The sequence below is a fragment of the Spermophilus citellus genome, assembly GCF_964194105.1.
Source record: "Spermophilus citellus genome assembly, chromosome: 7".
Lineage (NCBI taxonomy): Eukaryota > Metazoa > Chordata > Mammalia > Rodentia > Sciuridae > Spermophilus > Spermophilus citellus.
The window spans coordinates 49,147,123-49,164,693 of NC_138188.1; the positions used below are offsets into that span (position 1 = coordinate 49,147,123).

Here is a 17,571-nt window from a genome sequence, read left to right on the forward strand (position 1 = left end):
TCTGCCTCAACCTCCCACGCGGCTGGGATTACAGGCATGTGCCACCCGCCCAGTTTTTATTTGCTCTTAAGCTAAATTTTCATACTGTGTTATTAAATTCCTGTGGTCAATTGACAAATAACTGATTGCTAATGAAACTGAAGGAATTATGCCAACATTGAGTTTAGGATTTAATAATCTGAAGTTTAAATAATAATGAAAAGCAAATTCCCAAGGGAGGCTGCAGGGTCTAACGGAATGAGAACAATTTAAGCATCAGGAATATATTTTAGCACCCAAAAGAAGTCACTGATAATAATTCTATTTGTGTCTTTAGCTTACCTATCTTTTTTTTTTTTAAAGAGAGAGAGAGAGAGAGAGAGAGAGAGAGAGAGAGAGAGAGAGAGAGAGAATTTTAATATTTATTTTTTAGTTTTCGGCAGACACAACATCTTTGTATGTGGTGCTGAGGATCGAACCCGGGCCGCACGCATGCCAGGAGAGCGCACTACCGCTTGAGCCACATCCCCAGCCCAGCTTACCTATCTTAAAACAGTAAAAATATAACATCATTAGATTTTTTTAGACATGGATGAATTCAGGTCTATCAGGCCTCTGTTGTAAAAGAATATGCAGCCAGATATGGTGGTGTACACCTGTAATCCTAGCAACTCAGGAGGCAACTGAGACCCTGTCTTATCATTTAAAAGGGCTGGGGATATACACAGCTCAGCGGTAGAGCGCCTTTGGGTTCAATCCCCAGTATCACAGCCACACTAAACTTCCCTGAATGTGTGTAAGTCAGAAAGGTTCAGGAAGAGACATCGGGGAAGTTTAATGGTTTAACCAACTCTCTGAACTGAACCCTGCACTCACTAGAGGGTGGGCAAAATGAACTGCTGGGGGAACCGCCCCGGGTCCACGACCACCACCTCCGCGAGTCTTAACGTACAGGTTCAGAACAAGTTTTTAAAGTAGGGTTTTTGAGCATGTTTTATTTAGTGAATTCACTGAAAAGCATTAAAATGCACCCATTCCTTTGCTCACAGATCCAAGTTTGAATACGCTTTTCCAAAGTCTGCCTGGAAAACAAAACAGCCCGACGTCCTAACAAAGCGGCTTCCCATCCCGAGACCAAGCGCGGGGCATAAAGACAGAGTGAGCCGAGTTCTCCCTTCCTTCCAGTCCAGGCGGTGCGCGGCAGGGCGGCCGCCTTTCCTCCCGCTGGAAGGCGTTCCCATCTCGTTCCTACCCGCCCCAGGGGCCTGAAGCTGCACTCGCGGGCGCCGCTGCTAGTCCTAGCAAAACGCGGCAGGCCGCTGGCCACAGCTCGCGGGGCGGGGCTCAGGGACTTACTGACGCCGGCGTGCTGACGTCAGGCGGACGCGTACGAGGCGTGAGGCGTGAGGCGGCCGGCGTCACGGAGCGCCGCGCCGGGCGCTGTTAGTCTCGCCGGGCCGCGGCTGCGTCGGGCGTGCGTGCAGCTCGCTGCGACCATGGCGTCCGGGCCTCATCCGACCGCGGCCGCCGCCGCCACCTCGGCCGCCCCCGGTGCGGGCGGCCCCGGCTCCGGCGCGACGGCCGCCTCCACGGCGGCGACGGGCGGCATCCTGATCGGCGACCGGCTGTACTCGGAGGTGTCGCTCACCATCGACCACTCGCTGATCCCGGAGGAGAGGCTGTCGCCCACGCCGTCCATGCAGGACGGGCTGGACCTGCCTAGCGAGACGGACCTGCGCATCCTGGGCTGCGAGCTCATCCAGGCCGCCGGCATCCTCCTGCGCCTGCCGCAGGTGAGTGGCCGGCTGGGCCGCGGGCGGGCGGGCGGCCTAAGATGGCGGCGCCGCCTGACCGCGCTCCTCTGTCTGCAGGTGGCGATGGCGACGGGGCAGGTGCTGTTTCACCGTTTCTTCTACTCCAAGTCCTTCGTCAAGCATAGCTTCGAGGTGAGCTCCGGCGGGGGCGGGCTCGGCGGGCTCGGGCCGGAAGCGGGGGCGGGCGGGCGGGCGAGTAGGGCAGGGCGGGCCTTTGTACCCCGCGGCGCCGGCCGCCCGGAAGCGGCCCGGCCCACGTGCGCGCCCGCGGGAGAGGCCTTGGCCCGGTGGTCCCGCTGGTGCTGGAGGTCTGGGTACAAATAAATTCCCCGGATTCGGAGGGAGATGGCTTTTCTTAACACTACTTTGTAATTCAGGAGGCTAAAATTGGTCCCGTTTGTTGGTGGTTTTTCAGATTGTTGCCATGGCCTGTATTAATCTCGCTTCGAAGATCGAAGAAGCACCCCGAAGAATAAGAGATGTGATTAATGTATTCCACCATCTCCGCCAGTTAAGAGGAAAAAGGTAAGATTGGCATTATTGAACTTAATATCTCTTGTTATCGCTGAACTGTACACCAGTCGTCAAATCACAACATCTTTTTCCTCAGTCCGGATCAAAGGAAAACTTAATTTAGGTGTTAAAATCAATGTAGGAACATTGATATTAAACTATGTTGAAGAAAAACTCAATTAACCAGCTATCTAAAGTTTGTAGAGGCAGTTGCATTTGTGGACAATCCTAACAGTGCTGTGAAGCCAGTCCATTGGCTTAAGATTAAACAAGAAAGGGAATACGTTTGGCTCAAGTGTGAGTGTATTCTGTAAGTTTTCTCCCCTACCCCCTCTGGAAGACTGAAGGCTGGATGTTTTAAACACTGTAGTCAAGTTAATATTGTGGGGCTAAGTTCTGTGTAGATTGTTATTCTACTGAAGTCCCAGTTAATTTTTTATCAATTGAGGTTGGCTTTTGTTAGAGTACTTCTCAACATTGAACTACGATATATCGCATAATACCGGATCTGAAAGGACTGCAGGATGATAAAGTTTGAAGTTTGAAGTCAAAGGGATTAAACAGGTATTTTGTTTTGGTCAGCTACAGTCTCAGTGAGTGGGTTAGAAAAATAACTCAAAAGATTGAGTTGCATTTAGATATGGCCCTTTTATTTGCTCTTGTAAGAAAATACAGAGAGACTGAAACAGTATCTTTAGGTGTTGTGATAACCTGATAACTTATGTGGATCTATGTGTTCTTGAGGCAGTACCAAAAAGAGCTAGTTGCAGGGCTTCCTGTATCTGTAGGTGATTTCTAGCAGAAGACTATTCATGGTGTAGGTTAGCTTTTGTGTTCACTTTTAAGGAATTGTGGTGCTGTGCTAAGTTTGAAAGGAAAGTGGTTTAAAAGGATTATAAGTTGTTTTGGGGATTGGGTGTTGGTTAGTGCCAAAATTGTATCCTATATAAGTAGTTCCTTTTGGCAGAATCTAGTTGGCAGTGATGGAATTATCTAGACAAGCATGTATTAAAGTAACTTTTAAAACGATTAGCCTAGTCAGAAAATCCAAAACATTGCTATCCAGATATTTTCCTAGCATTTTTAGTTTTCTTACATGCTTTTTCTTCCCAATCTTTTCTCAATCATCCTGTGTCCAAGATTGGAGTTGTTTTTATTTAATTTTAAAATAACTTTAGTTCCATGGTGAGGAATCTTTGGGAAATAAGAGGATTTCAAATTGGTATTTACTGTGGTCTGAAATTAAATCTGCGTTTTAAGATGTGGCTGATTTCTTCAGAGTGTTGTAGACAAAATTAGTAATATTCATTGTTAGAGGATTCTGTTTTCTTAAAGGAAGTAGTTTTCTGGTAGTATTTGAATCCTTGAGCCAACTGTTACATGATCACATACGATTATCTTTTTTGAAGTTTTCCTGTGATGTCTTCCTTGATGTCAGAACAGAATCTTTTTACTATAAAAACCTTGGAATTTAAAATTATCCCTTCTGATTGTTGTGTCTGATGTAACTTTTTTTGGCCCATATGAGAAATACATTTTATTTCAATCTTAGAAGTCTGATTATAGCATGAAATTTAAAAGGAGTTAATTGCATGGAAGCCCTTTTTTTAAAAAGCAGATGTAAAGTGTTTCTATGCATATTACAAGTTTACTCAAACACGTAACTTGTATATGTTATTAACTTCAACTCTTTTTTCCCTTGCAACCGACTATACAGCGACCAGCTACATTTACCAAAGCCTGGGTGATGTGGAGTGGTACATAGAGATGAAGCTGTCGTCATGGCAACAGTGAGTGAAGTATCGAAAATCCCCAAGGAGAAGCCAGTGCTCTGAGAATAGGTCACTGGAATCGGGGACTAACAGGTTGGCCACTGGTGAACCATTTAGAAAAACTCCTGTTTCTTGTTATAAGCTTTTGTCTTTGCTGTCCAAGTTATTATTATAACTGTAGTTTAGTTTTACTTTTTTTGTTTTTCTTTTGCATAGGTTGATAGGTTGTCATTTGAAAGTACTGTCAATATTATATTTAGGTAAGCTACAGGTTGTCAGTTTGTCTTTATATATTTGTTTTAGATTAGTTTGCATATTTAAAAATTTTTTGTGATATTCAAAATTACTGGGTTACTAATTGTTCATGTAGCTTCTAGGTCATTGTTTTTTACTCTTGGATACATAGTAAAATCACTAGAGGCAATTTTTTTAAAAAGATTGATGTCTAGTTCTTAACCTGAGTCATTTGGCCTATTCCCTTGCAGTTTTTTATTTTGTGAAAATTGTCTTGTAAAGTTCAGAATAAATGGCTGAATTTAAAGGGACGATTGCTTTTTTACTTAAGTAGTTGTATTTATTATGTATTATGGTCTTAGTAAATTAAGGTTTGGGGGGGCTGTTTTTCAGGAGCTGATATTCATAAGGTTTGTGTAAGACAAATTTTCAAAGACTGGTTGAACCATTCTTAATTGGTGACTATTGTGATATTTTAATGTGTCTATAAAGATAGAAGTTCTTAGGTGTTATTGTCATGTGGTCCAGTACCTGCAGTTTATTTCTGAAGTTCTACAGGTGGCCTTTAGATGAACACCTCTGCAGAATGTTGCTTTTTTGAAATAGGCAGTACAAATTCCTATGTATGAGTAGCAGTCTTCCCCTCCTATACCACTCATCTGGTTTTAGTATAGTGTCTTGAACTAGTTCCAGAAAGTCATCTGGTAGCCCTGAGTAAGTTTAACCATGTCTAGACCTTTAAAGAGTTTTTGTTGTTGAGTTGTATTTCAGTTTAATTACTCCCAAGAAAGTAGCTTGTCAGATAAACTTCTAATGACCAAAAAGACAGGGCTTTCTAAAATCTGAAAATTACTCTCATTTGAGTTAATCAGAAATATCTAACAAAAACTTAAAAGCAGAAAAGGGTAGTGTGCAATAGTTTGTGTGTTGACGATAAAAATTATTTCTAATTACTCTGGATAGACAAAGACTTAATTTTTATCTGTGAAGAGATTTTTTTAAATGCCACCTCTTGAAGACTATCGACAGAGAAGGTTTTACCTGTTGGGGAAGAAATTCTAGTAGACTTCAGTTCAAGATTACTATGTTGCTACAAAAAGAACAATTGATTTCTAGTTGGATAAAAAGGGCTTGCTTACTGCTGGTTTATGAATGAGATATATTTTTCTGTTTCTGAAAAAATCTCAAAAAGTAGTTGTAAATTTTGTTTTTCCAGCCTGATTTATGAAATAAAACCATATGTCTACAAAAATAACTTTAAAATGTCAGTAATAGGACTAAAAGAAATAGAGTGTATATTTGAATTTTAGTGAAACAGTGGTTTTGTTTCTTCACTCTATTTGAAGTTAAGATTTTGAAAGTTCTATCATCATTTAAAGGCATCTCTTAAAGCAGGGTTGTTTTGTTTTTTTGTTTGTTTTTGGTTTTGGTAAGAGGTATAGATAAATTGGGTCAACATAAGTGGATAAAACAGAACTTTGCCTTCATGAAATTATATTTTTGTAGGGATTTTAATGGTATGGTTTGCTATCTGGATTGCAGGGAGTTAATAATTAATTTGTGTATTATGTTAACACTGGAGGTTTTCTATCTCCTAATGCCAGTTGACAGAGTCATCAGATAACCAGTCATTAATTAAAAAGTCAAGTGGATTTGATTTTCTAACTAATGATAAAAGCTGAAAAATAATCTAAAGGTCTTGGGAATGTGTTCAGTATAAATGTTGGTAGCTCTCTTTGTAGCCTATTGCTCTAATCAAATGGCTTTGTCATGATGCTGATATTAAGAGAGAAGTCATCCCCAAGATTGGCCTTATTCCTCACTCTTTTGTAGCTGTAATGGCCGTTGATCTTAGTGACAGACATTTTTCAGCATTAGATAATAACCAATTTTGCCTTTTCATCTTGTCAGCTCTGCCAATTTTTGTTTAATGTAACTCAATAAAAAGTATATAGAATAATTAGAAAAAGTCAAGCATTTCAGTTTTAGACTATGTCAAGTGAGGAAAAGTATTATTTTTACTTTTTTTTTAAACTCTGATAACGTCGGCAGAGGGAGTTAGTTAATGTAGTTCATGAGGTCAGTTTTTATGTGTTGGGTGTACATTGAGATAAATACTCAGTGACAGTCTTAAAAATAGATGCATAGAAGAACTCTTTAATCTTTTGACTGAAAATGAATTGGGTGTGAGGGGAAATAAAGTCATGTTTTACCCATTCACTTATGTTGTCTTATTAAAATGTCCTTTTTGTTGGTTGGAACTACAAAAGTATTAAAAGACATAGTAAATTCCATATACTTTTAAAAAATGGAAAGTTTCATTCCTTAATGTTTCCTTAACCAAATTGCCAGTTAAAATTGTAAGACATGCTGGGCCGGGTGGTGCATACCTGTAATCCCAGAGGCTCAAGAAGATCAGGAATTCAAAGCCAGCCTCAGCCACTAAGCAACTTAGTGAGACCCTGTCTCTAAATAAAAGATTAAAATATAGAAATAATATTAAAAAGACTGGGGATGTGGCTCAGTGATTAAGCGCCCCTGGGTTCAATTCCCGGGTACCTAATTATGAGACATAAGATATTATCTTTGATACTGGGAGAAAAGAGGTGGGGTATTGTTTTCCCCTGTATAAAAAAAATAAAACATTTGGGACAGCATCATTTTGTTAGTTATTTTTAAAACATTGAACCATCAACATAGATAACCTTTTATGTCATACAGATTTTTTGAAGTTATCAAAATTTAGTCTGGCACAGACCTTGAATGAGTTCTGGTAACCTCACTATGCCCTTTGTTCTCTTCTGCATTTCATAGACATGTGTATAGCCAGATTTAGGGCTAGATCTCGGGTTACTTTTTGAATTTTGAACCTGTTTTTGAGATTTGGTATATTTCTTTGGAAATTGAGAAATCCTTAGTGTTCGTAGGTTTTTTTGGTTGGTTAGTAGAGAGATGTTCTTGAAACAATTGGTTTAAATAAATTGTTCCCTAAGGGAAATCAGAATTAGCTATTGACTGGTTTTTCAGTAGTTTTTATTTTGGTGATTAACTAGCTAAGAGTTGAATTCAAATGAATTTTAAAAGCACTGTTTTTATGAGGACTTTTTCATGTGCTATAAATCTTCAAGAGCACATTAGTTTTGTCATTGGGAAGTCTGGAGGCTAATGAGGTTTGTGATGATCATGGTGTGAAGTTAAATCTAAGATGAAAAAAATTGATGAGGATAAATTTGAGAGTATTGAAGTGATGTCTTCTCTGTTTTGTTGGAGTTGAGTTTGTTCCTTTAGGAACTTAAGTCTAGATCTATGTATTTAATTAGTATAACTTGGACAGCACAAGATTAATGCTTTTAACTTGTTTGCAGGAGTTTAAAAAGCTGGTTTCTGTTGCCAATAGTTGGTTGGAAGGGAAAACGGAGATGCCACAAATAAAATTTTTTGGATGTGCAAAACAGTTTTGATTTTATTTCTTACAAACTATAGGACTCCAAGCCCCCTGATCCTTGATCAGAACTACATTAACACCAAAAATCAAGTTATCAAAGCAGAAAGGAGGGTGCTAAAGGAGTTGGGATTTTGTGTTCATGTCAAGCATCCCCATAAGGTGAGTGGTAGAATATAGAAATTCTGTTTTCGTAAGTATTAGGGCTTTTTGTAAAATTTTTAATTTACCTTGGGTTTGTTATATATTTGAGAGTTAAATTTGGTTTTAAAAACATTCTTTTGGATGTTGAGATTTATGGTAAAATGGGAGTGAAGACATAGGTTCAAATCTCCACCCTTAATTGTGTGAAACCTCCACCCTTAATTGTGTGATCATAGATAACATTGATAACCTATGGTCAAGTCTGTTTTCCCACCTTAAAAATAGGTGGTGATGTGTACCTTATTCTTAGGAATGAATAATGGTTCCTGCAGAAGTGCTTGGAGTGGTTTATTATTTATTGTACAAAGGTCCATGCCTATAATACCAGCAACTTGGGAGGCTGAGGCAGGAAGACCATAAGTTTCAGGCCAGCCTGGGCAACTTTGCAAGACCCTATCTCAAAAACAAAACAAAAATATATTATTTATGAGAGCTGGGTGGATTTTTGAGGGATAGCTCAGTGGTGGAGCACTTGGCCTGGCATGTGCAAGGTCTCAATACCAGGGGAGGAGTCCTAAGGAATAAAGTGTTCAAAGTGTATTGTTTGCTCATTGTTACCATTATTAGAAGTTCATTAGTTTCTCTCATCATCTCAGCTTTCTCATTTATATAGGCACAGTGGTTGCAGGAGTGGGTGCTTGGGTCAGGACATTTCTGAGACAGCAACTTAGCTTGGCTCTACTGTTAACTGGGCCCATTAAAAGAGATCTCATTTTCTCCTTTTTAAGATTGTAAAATGGAGTGAAGGTAATAGGGATCTGGAAACACTTGACATGTAAACAGTGTTCCTTTTTTTTTTTTTTTTTTTAAACATGCAGAATGTACCTTGGGAGATAAGATGAAATAGTTTAAACAGTGCCCGTTACAAAGTGAAGTGTTTGTTAAAAATACAAAGTATTCTTGCTGGGCATGGTGATGAATGTCTATATTCTCAGAAGCTTGGGAGACTGAGGCAGGAAGATCTTGAGTTTAAGTGACCTCAACAATGTCGAGGCACTAAGCAACTCAGAAACTCTCTAAATAAAATACAAAAAAGGGCTGGGGAATTGGCTCAGTGGTTGAGTTTCCCTGAGTTCAATTCGTAATATTCCTCACCCCCAATATATACATGTATATACGTAAAGTATTCTTGTTAAATTTTTAACCATCATTTTTCTCCAACTTTGGAACATATTTCTAATCTAATAACTCATTGAATCTCAGGTGCATTTTGGATTGGTCTATATTTTCTGCAATTTAGAGAAATTAGTACTTGTATCTAATATTTGCAGTTACTTTGAAATAGAATTCTATACTCTGCAAGGATTGTCAGTGTGCTAAATTGAATTTTTTCTCCCTTGTCCTTTAGATCATTGTTATGTATTTACAAGTCTTAGAATGTGAACGTAATCAAACCCTGGTTCAAACTGCCTGGTAAGTTCCTTTATTACATTTCTTTCCTAGCCAGGAAAACAGAAGCAGAAATAAAGTAAGTTTCATTTTCCCTTTCCAAAATGAGATGAGTTTGTTTTGGGGCTTTTTCTTTTTTTTGTTTTATGACCAAAAGGTAAATAATGCTTATTTCTGCTTCCTGTTTTCTTGGCTTGACTAATTACTTTAAATGGAGAACTCAATTTAACTTTGTTCTTTTTTCTACTCTTTAATTAAAGGGTAGTCCATGATGGTAAGTCATAGAACTCTGCCCTCTGCACTTCAGCCCATGACCTCAGGATGGCCTGATTGGCTGCCCTGCTCTCCAGCCAATCCAGTGCAAGCTCTCATCCGAGATTCACTGAAGTGGTCCATATCCATCTGGCAGCATCTTCTAGTTCTGTCGGGGTGTCAAAAGGATTTGTATATTTGTTTCTAGAAGTAACTATTCAACATGCCTATGTATTTAATGTATACCTGTAACTATCAAAATGAATAGTTCATTTTTGTTAGATTTTGTTGTCCAGCCACTATGAATTAAATGTTTTTTTTTAAATTAGGAGTATGAGTAAATCTCTACTTATAGTGTGTGTAGCATGAATTCTGCCAAAGGAGGCTACAATGAGTAGCTTTAAATGGACATCAGTGCCCATGTTGGGTTAATTTACAGCTGCTGAGCTTTTGCAGACAGTAATATTAAAAAGAAGTACTTCATTTTTAAAAGAAAAGCTAATATGACTTAAATGCTTTTGAACTTGGACCTTTGAGATATAAGACTTGGAAGCTGGCTAAGGTCAAGCAAGGAGATTGTGGTTCAGTCACAATTCTCTTAAGATTGTTGATATTCAAGAATTAAGTTTTATATTTTGGATTTTTCTACTGAGATGTCTTTTTGACTGCCATGCATCTTTTGGACTTAGTAAATATTAATAATAGAAAAGTCTCATTGTTTTTATGAAATGCATGATTTTTTAATGTATTCTATAAAATTTTAAAAGTTTTAAATGGATGACAGGATTTTTTAAAGAAATAATCTATTTAATTTTAGTTTAAGCTTTTAAAGAATTTGTAAGATTTCTTTGTTAGTTTAGGAATATTGTGGGGGAAGGTTTACTAAAAATTTCAGCTGTTTATTTAGTTTATTGCTTTTATTTATATGCTTAGTTCCCAAAAAAAGGTATGTAAACAAGGCCATTATGTATACTTACTGCTCTTCATTTTCTACCTAGGTTTGTTGAAGTAGCTTAGTTTTCTTAATTTTAAGTGTAACTTGGTGAGTTCTTACTAAAAAAATGCCTTTTTACCCCTGTCACAGCATTTTGAGTTTCTGAAAGAACTTGGTTGACACTGCTTTTCATTGTGGATAAAGGAGAGATGGTCAACAATTAATGGCTTGAAGTATTATTGGAGTGGTTTATTGTTTCTGAAATTAATTATGTCAAAATTAACTTTTAGAGCATTGTTTTTTTGTAGAAATACATTAAAAGAATTTAGGGGTAAGTTCTGTAAGGGATAGTAAGATGAAATTATTTAAAAGGTCTTTGGTTTTATATAGGACAACTGAAGAATGGTCCTGGTATTCTACTTCTGATTCTTTGAGCTAAGAATTGTTATATGCTAGAATATAAGAATGTAAATGTATAAGAGAAGAAAAAAGAATGAATTAGATTGAGTCTCCAATATAATGTAAGCTTCAGAAGAACTGGTTTGTTTATATACAAAGCTTATAGTTGAAATATTTTTCAGGAATTATATGAATGACAGTCTTCGAACCAATGTTTTTGTTCGCTTTCAACCAGAGACTATAGCATGTGCTTGCATCTACCTTGCAGCTAGAGCACTTCAGGTAGGTATACACAATCTGTTTTGTTCCATGTGATAAATCTCAAGTTACAGTGATTCCAGTGAACACCAGCAAAAGTTTGAAGCATTCTCTCTTTCTGGCTTAGATTCCATTGCCAACTCGCCCCCATTGGTTTCTTCTTTTTGGTACTACAGAAGAGGAGATCCAGGAGATCTGCATAGAGACGCTTAGGCTTTACACCAGAAAAAAGGTGACCCTCTCTCTACTCAAGTTGGTGCTATTTTGTCAGTCAAGAAGCTAAATGACTGTAAAGAGGAAATACTAACTTCATTTTTTCTCCAACAGCCTAATTATGAATTGTTAGAAAAAGAAGTAGAAAAAAGGAAAGTAGCCTTGCAGGAAGCCAAATTAAAAGCAAAGGGATTGAATCCTGATGGAACTCCAGCCCTTTCAACCCTTGGTGGATTTTCTCCAGCCTCTAAACCATGTAAGACATATTCAGGATTAAAATTAAGTTGTGGCATCATTGTTGCAAAATGTCAGCATTTAACAGTTGCCTAGAAACAAAAATATTAAGCTGTTTCTATTTCGCTGACAAAATCTGATAAAGGTGATACTTAGAAGCATAGTGTTTACATTTTGAAACAACTTTGGCCCTGTTAAATCCAGTAGTTAATGTGTCCTTATTATGTTGTCAAAGCATCACCAAGAGAAGTGAAAGCTGAAGAAAAGTCACCCATTTCCATTAGTGTGAAGACTGTCAAAAAGGAACCTGAGGATAGACAGCAGGCATCCAAAAGCCCTTATAATGGGTGAGTGCTTGAATTGGAAACTGGTTTGAGGGATCATATTCTTGCTTTCTAACATGTTCAGTATGTAACTAAAATGTGGGTTTTTTGTTTTTTGGTTTTTTTTTGTTTGTTTGTTTTTTGTTTTTTTGTTTTTTTTGTTTTTTTTGAAGTGTAAGAAAAGATAGCAAGAGAAGTAGAAATAGCAGAAGTGCTAGTCGATCAAGGTCAAGAACACGGTCACGTTCTAGATCCCATACTCCAAGAAGACAGTAAGTATATGATGCCTCAGGAAGGCATCTTATTTGGAGTCTTTAGAGGTTATCACTTTAAAATACTGAAGACAGATTTTTCAAAGTTAGGCTAGGATTAGACTTTTCTGGGGTGAGGGGTAGGTAACCAGGGATTTAACTCAGGGACACTTGGCCACTAAACCACATCCCTAGCCCTATTTTTTGTATTTTATTTAGAGACAGGATCTCAATGAGTTGTAGCACCTCGCTTTTTGCTGAGGCTGGCTTTGAACTCAATGATCTTCCTGTCTCAGCCTCTGGAGCCGCTGGGATTACAGGTATGCACCACCATTCCCAGCTAGGATTAGACTTTGTTTTCTCTGGTGATTGGTGGGGAAGATTATAGGAGCTAATGTCTTAATAATTATTAACTGATACTTAGTCAAACTAATGAATCCTTCCTAGTCATCTTGAATTAGACTATTAGCTCCTTCTGGCTCTTTGAGCGTGTGGGAGATAGTCTGTAAAAAGCATAACTCAGAATGCTGTAAAATGCCAGTTACTCAAGTTTTCCGTAGAGTGTAGACAGTATGCCTCCATCTCTGCCAGGGACTCAGGTGGGAGAGAAGTGAGGGGTGGAGAGACTTAGGAGTCATAGATTCTGGCTTATCCTTGATGTTACAGCTGATTTTTTGGTGCCTGTTAGTAAGCACCAACTGATACAGTCTGTTCTCTATAGAAACTGAATCTAAACCTCAATTTTTTATTGTCTTAAGTTATAATAATAGGCGGAGTCGATCTGGAACATACAGCTCAAGATCAAGAAGCAGGTCCCGCAGTCATAGTGAAAGCCCTCGAAGGCATCATAATCATGGTTCTCCTCACCTTAAAGCCAAGCATACCAGAGAGGATTTAAAAAGTTCAAATAGACATGGTCATAAAAGGAAAAAATCTCGTTCTCGATCTCAGAGCAAGACTCGGGATCACTCAGATGCTGCCAAGAAACACAGGCATGAAAGGGGACATCATAGGGACAGGCGTGAAAGATCGCGCTCCTTTGAGAGGTCCCATAAAGGGAAGCACCATGGTGGCAGTCGCTCAGGACACAGCAGGCACAGGCGCTGACTCTTCTGTGAGCCAGCATCGGTTCCTGGTTTTACCTATCTGCAGCGTGACGGATGGACTCAATCAAAACATGAAAAGCAAACTGATTAGGATTCGATTTCTTAAACCCTCTAGGTCTCTAGAAACACTGAGGACATTTTCTTTTGAGAAGAACTATGTTAAAATTTTTTTGCACATTAAAATGCCCTAGCAGTATCTAATTGAAAACCATGGTCAGGTTCAATTGTACTTTATTAATAGTTGTGTATTGTTTATTGCTATAAAAACTGGAGCGTGAATTCTGTAAAAATGTATCTTATTTTTATACAGATAAAAATTGCAGACATTGTTCTATTTAAGTGGGTTATTTGTTTAAATGATGGTGAATACTTTCTTAACACTGGTTTGTCTGCATGTGTAAAGATTTTTACAAGGAAATAAAATACAAATCTTGTTTTTCTAAACTGCTTCAAATATCTTATTTAAATAAATTATTAAAAAGCAAAATTTTAGTAGTAAAGTGGCTGTACTGATTTTTCTGACACACTTGTTCTTTCCTCCAGTACATGCAGTTTGGGGTTATTAAAATGGAATTCTTTGCGTTGCAAGTGGTTTGTAAACAGTCTTTATATATAGGAAAAGCAAATGGGAATCGCTCAGTAATATTATTATGGCTCCCAAGACTCAAAAGCTGGTTTTCACTTGAATGCTTCCAGAAGGTTATTTTTGCTAGTCTTTTAGTACTTATTATTTCTAAAGTGAAATGCCCTATTGAACAAGTCAAAACTTTTAACATGACAGTTAATAAGATCCAATCGTTGGAGTTGAACATTTTATGTGATTTAAGGCAGAGAGTTATATAATTCAGGTGAGGCCCCTGAGCTTTCCTGGGTGATGAAACTGAAGACAAATGATGATGAATGAGCCCAAGCTGTGCTTATATTAGAACGTGTTTTCCCCAAACATGGTAGACATGAATTTAGAAAGGTAAAAAGAAAATTTTAAAGTTTCTGGTATGTTACTTAAATAAGGACCAGAAACCCAACATGAACTCATGCAAACTTGAAGTTAAAACTAACTTAGACATTTTTGGAATATCATGATATTTCTATTTTATGTGATTTTATATATTGCTGAACTATAAATTGGTACTTTGTTAATTGTATGTATGTATGTATAGGTTTTGTTTTTTTTTAAGTTGTAGATGGACACAATAGCTTTAATTTTTATGTGGTGCTGAGGATCAAACCCACTGCCTTAGATGTGTACTAGGCAAGCACTCTACCACTGAGCTACAGCCCCAGCCTCTACAACTTGGTACACCTTCTGAAGAATGTCAGCTGCCTCCTAATAATATTTCCAAGACAGGCTTGGAAGGAAGGCAAGGAAAATAATGGCAGTCAACAGAGGTCCTATTAGTTTTGAGTTACGTTATCAAATTACTTGTCATGTGCCTTTTCTTGTAAATGGAAAGGGTTGAGGGGCCATGTGGAAATGGGCAGTTGAGCAGATATGCCCACATGTAGTATGAGGCTTGTGTTTAGAGGTGGCTTTGTAGACGAGGGTGTACTGTGCTTTTCGTGTGCTAGTTTCCTAGGCTGTTAAGAAATTTGCCACCATTTGCTGCTTTTAATTTTTTAAAAATATTTTTTAGTTGTAAGTGAGCAGTTTTTCATTTTTATGTAGTGCTGAGAATCGAACCCAGTGCCTCCCATGTGCTAGGCGAGCACTCTACCACTGAAACTTTTTTAATATGCTTTTTTTTTTAAGAGAATTTTAATATTTTAATTTTTTTTAGTTATCGGCGGACACAACATCTTTGTATGTGGTGCTGAGGATCGAACCCGGGCCGCACGCATGCCAGGCGAGCGCGCTACCGCTGAGCCACATCCCCAGCCCTTTAATATGCTTTTTCAAATAAATGCATTTTCTATGCATTTCAAAAAGGAGTGCAGTCCTTTGCTCCAGAGGTAGAAGTTGGAGGTCAGCCAACCTGGTTTATACACAAAATCCCCAGTCTACCTCCCTCCCTTGTATTTGGAAAGAATACAAATGATTTCATATTTTCCTCTATAAGGTGAGGGCTTGGGAAACAACCAAGATGTCGCTTGTGAAGTTGACTCTAGTTGCTGTGCCATCGAGCCCCAAATTCCCTCAACCTTCACATGCTTGTTGCTTTGTTCAGACGAGGGCCATTTCTGTTCAGTTGGATTTAGGCACAGATTTTTCTCTTCTGTGCATAATATATTTGAAGAAACTGGGTCAGGTACTAAGGAATTTTCCATATTCTGTGTTGCTCATTGTATGGTGTCACTGAACATACTTTTCTGTTCCCTATATTTCTTACAAACTGGCAGCTCTTGGTCAGTTTCGGGTAGGAGGACCTTAATTAATTATTATTTCTTTTTTTTTGCAGTGAATTGAAGCCAGGGCCTGGAGTATGCTAGGCTATCTCACTATCTTTGTTTCCCCACTACCGCTGAAAATCATCTTAATGAGAATATTTGGTCCTAATTCTGATTTTTAATAGGCTTTCTGTCTTGTTATGCAAAGTTAATTTGGGTTTTACAGTTCATATCTTAATTATGAAGACCAGTGACATTCTTTTTTTTTTAAGAGAGAGAATTTTTAATATTTATTTTTTAGTTCTCGGCGGACACAACATCTTTGTTGGTATATGGTGCTGAGGCCGCACGCATGCCAGGCGAGCGCGCTACCGCTTGAGCCACATCCCCAGCCCATACCAGTGACATTCTTAACGGCCCATTTTAAAACAAATGAATGAAATGGTAATAGGTTGAGCTTCCTTAATCTAAAATCCAAAATGCTTCGAAATCTGGAACTATTTGCCAAGATTTATATATAAGTGTGATGGTTCAATGTACATAAACTGTTTTAGGTACAAAATTACTAAAAATACTGTGTGAAATTATTAACAGGCTGTATGTAGAGGTGTATGTGAAACATGCATGACCAGCAACTGGGAAGTGGAGTCGGGAGGACAGCAAGTAAATTTGCAAGACCTTATTTCAAAATAGAAAGGGTTGGGGATGTGGCCTGGTGATCAGGTGTCTCTCGGCCCAGGACCAAAACAATGATGAATTAAGTTTGGACTTGGGTCCCAATCCCAAGAAATCTCAGTAAATATACACACATATTCCAAAATCCAAAAGTACCCAAAACGCTTCTGGAAACAGTTCTTCACTGAAGTCCTAGGTTTTGCTTTAACAGTTTTACATAGCACTTGGTTATTGTCCCCATCAACACTGTGATCAGAACCAAAAGCCTTTCTCATTTAAATTTTGAGTTTCCAACAAAATAATTTCATAATATTTGTTTGTCCTAAAAGCCATTTCTTAATTCACCATGAGCTGTAGTAAGTTAATTATGTAGAATTTTTTTTTTTCCCCTCAAAGACCAAATTTTTTAAAGCGAAGTAGAACAAATAGGCACATGGGAGAGCCTGGGTATCTGACTCAGGAGGATTCTTGTCCACAGCCTCAAGCCTGTGTCCCTTCATTCTGAAAGGCTGGAACATCTTGACTTTAACCATTTATGAAACACATACCATCAGCTGTCTTGACACTTAAGGTCTCATCCATTCATTCCATCAATTCATTTCTTTCAAATTTGAGCTTTTTTTGGAGGGGCTGGGGGTACTGGGGATTGAACTCAGGGGCACTTAAATACTGTGCCATATCCCCAACCCTTTTTTGTTGTGTCTCAGTTGCTTAGGGCCTCCATAAATTGCAGAGGCTATCTTTGAACTTGGGATTCTCCTGCCTTAGCCTCCTGAGCCACTGGAATACAGGTGTGTGCCACCAAGCATGTTTTTTTTTTTTTTTTTTAATCCAACTACCTGTGGGAGACCAACCTTGCATGTGACTGAGTCACACTCCCTGGCTGAGTGCTGAGGCGCTCAGTCACAGAAATGTGGCAGAGCTTTCCCCACCCTTCTTGGGTTTGAGGATCGGTATCTCGTGCATGGGTGTGTCTTGCTACAGCCCCATGGGTGAAGCTATGCTCACCTGTTCCTTTGTAATATAACCCCCTGCCCTGATTAGGATAGAATCTTCCATGGAAGTGCCTTGTGTGTGTCCCCTTCTAATACTGTGCCCTTGGGTGTGACTTACCCAGGTGTCAGTCAACCTGCTGACAGTGGACATCATGTAGACTCAGTCCCCTGAAACCTGACCCCTTGCATCATTTGAATAGCTTCTCCTCCATAAAAGGGGTCAGCGAGTGCTCTTGCTCTCTCTCTTCCTGCGGACCCT

At 38.7% G+C, this 17,571-nt stretch overlaps 1 protein-coding gene across 4 annotated transcripts; it reads left to right on the forward strand.

Annotated features, from left to right (window-relative positions):
* The first annotated feature begins 952 nt into the window (after positions 1-952).
* On the forward strand, positions 953-13,761 carry CCNL1 (cyclin L1). 4 transcript variants are annotated; one of them, XM_081301211.1, is made up of 11 exons: positions 953-1,772; positions 1,851-1,925; positions 2,209-2,318; positions 7,796-7,916; positions 9,307-9,371; positions 11,115-11,214; positions 11,318-11,422; positions 11,518-11,659; positions 11,873-11,984; positions 12,134-12,232; positions 12,970-13,761. In XM_081301211.1, the coding sequence occupies exons 1-11, from the start codon at positions 1,476-1,478 to the stop codon at positions 13,316-13,318; spliced, it is 1,575 nt and encodes a 524-aa protein (XP_081157337.1). In that variant the 5' UTR covers positions 953-1,475; the 3' UTR covers positions 13,319-13,761. The 4 variants fall into 4 exon arrangements, 3 of the variants coding, with proteins under 3 accessions (XP_081157337.1, XP_081157339.1, XP_081157338.1); XM_081301212.1 differs by lacking the exons at positions 953-1,772; positions 1,851-1,925 and adding an exon at positions 4,024-4,096; XM_081301213.1 differs by lacking the exons at positions 11,873-11,984; positions 12,134-12,232; positions 12,970-13,761 and having other exon boundaries at positions 11,318-11,421; positions 11,516-11,654.
* The last annotated feature ends 3,810 nt before the right edge of the window (positions 13,762-17,571 follow it).

Bases quoted from the DNA above. Each gene is read 5' to 3' on its own strand.
- CCNL1 (XM_081301211.1), top strand. From the start codon at position 1,476: ATGGCGTCCGGGCCTCATCCGACCGCGGCCGCCGCCGCCACCTCGGCC. The intron at 7,917-9,306 runs GTGAGTGGTAGA...CTTGTCCTTTAG, and splicing joins ATGTCAAGCATCCCCATAAG to ATCATTGTTATGTATTTACA. The intron at 11,660-11,872 runs GTAAGACATATT...ATGTTGTCAAAG, and splicing joins TTCTCCAGCCTCTAAACCAT to CATCACCAAGAGAAGTGAAA.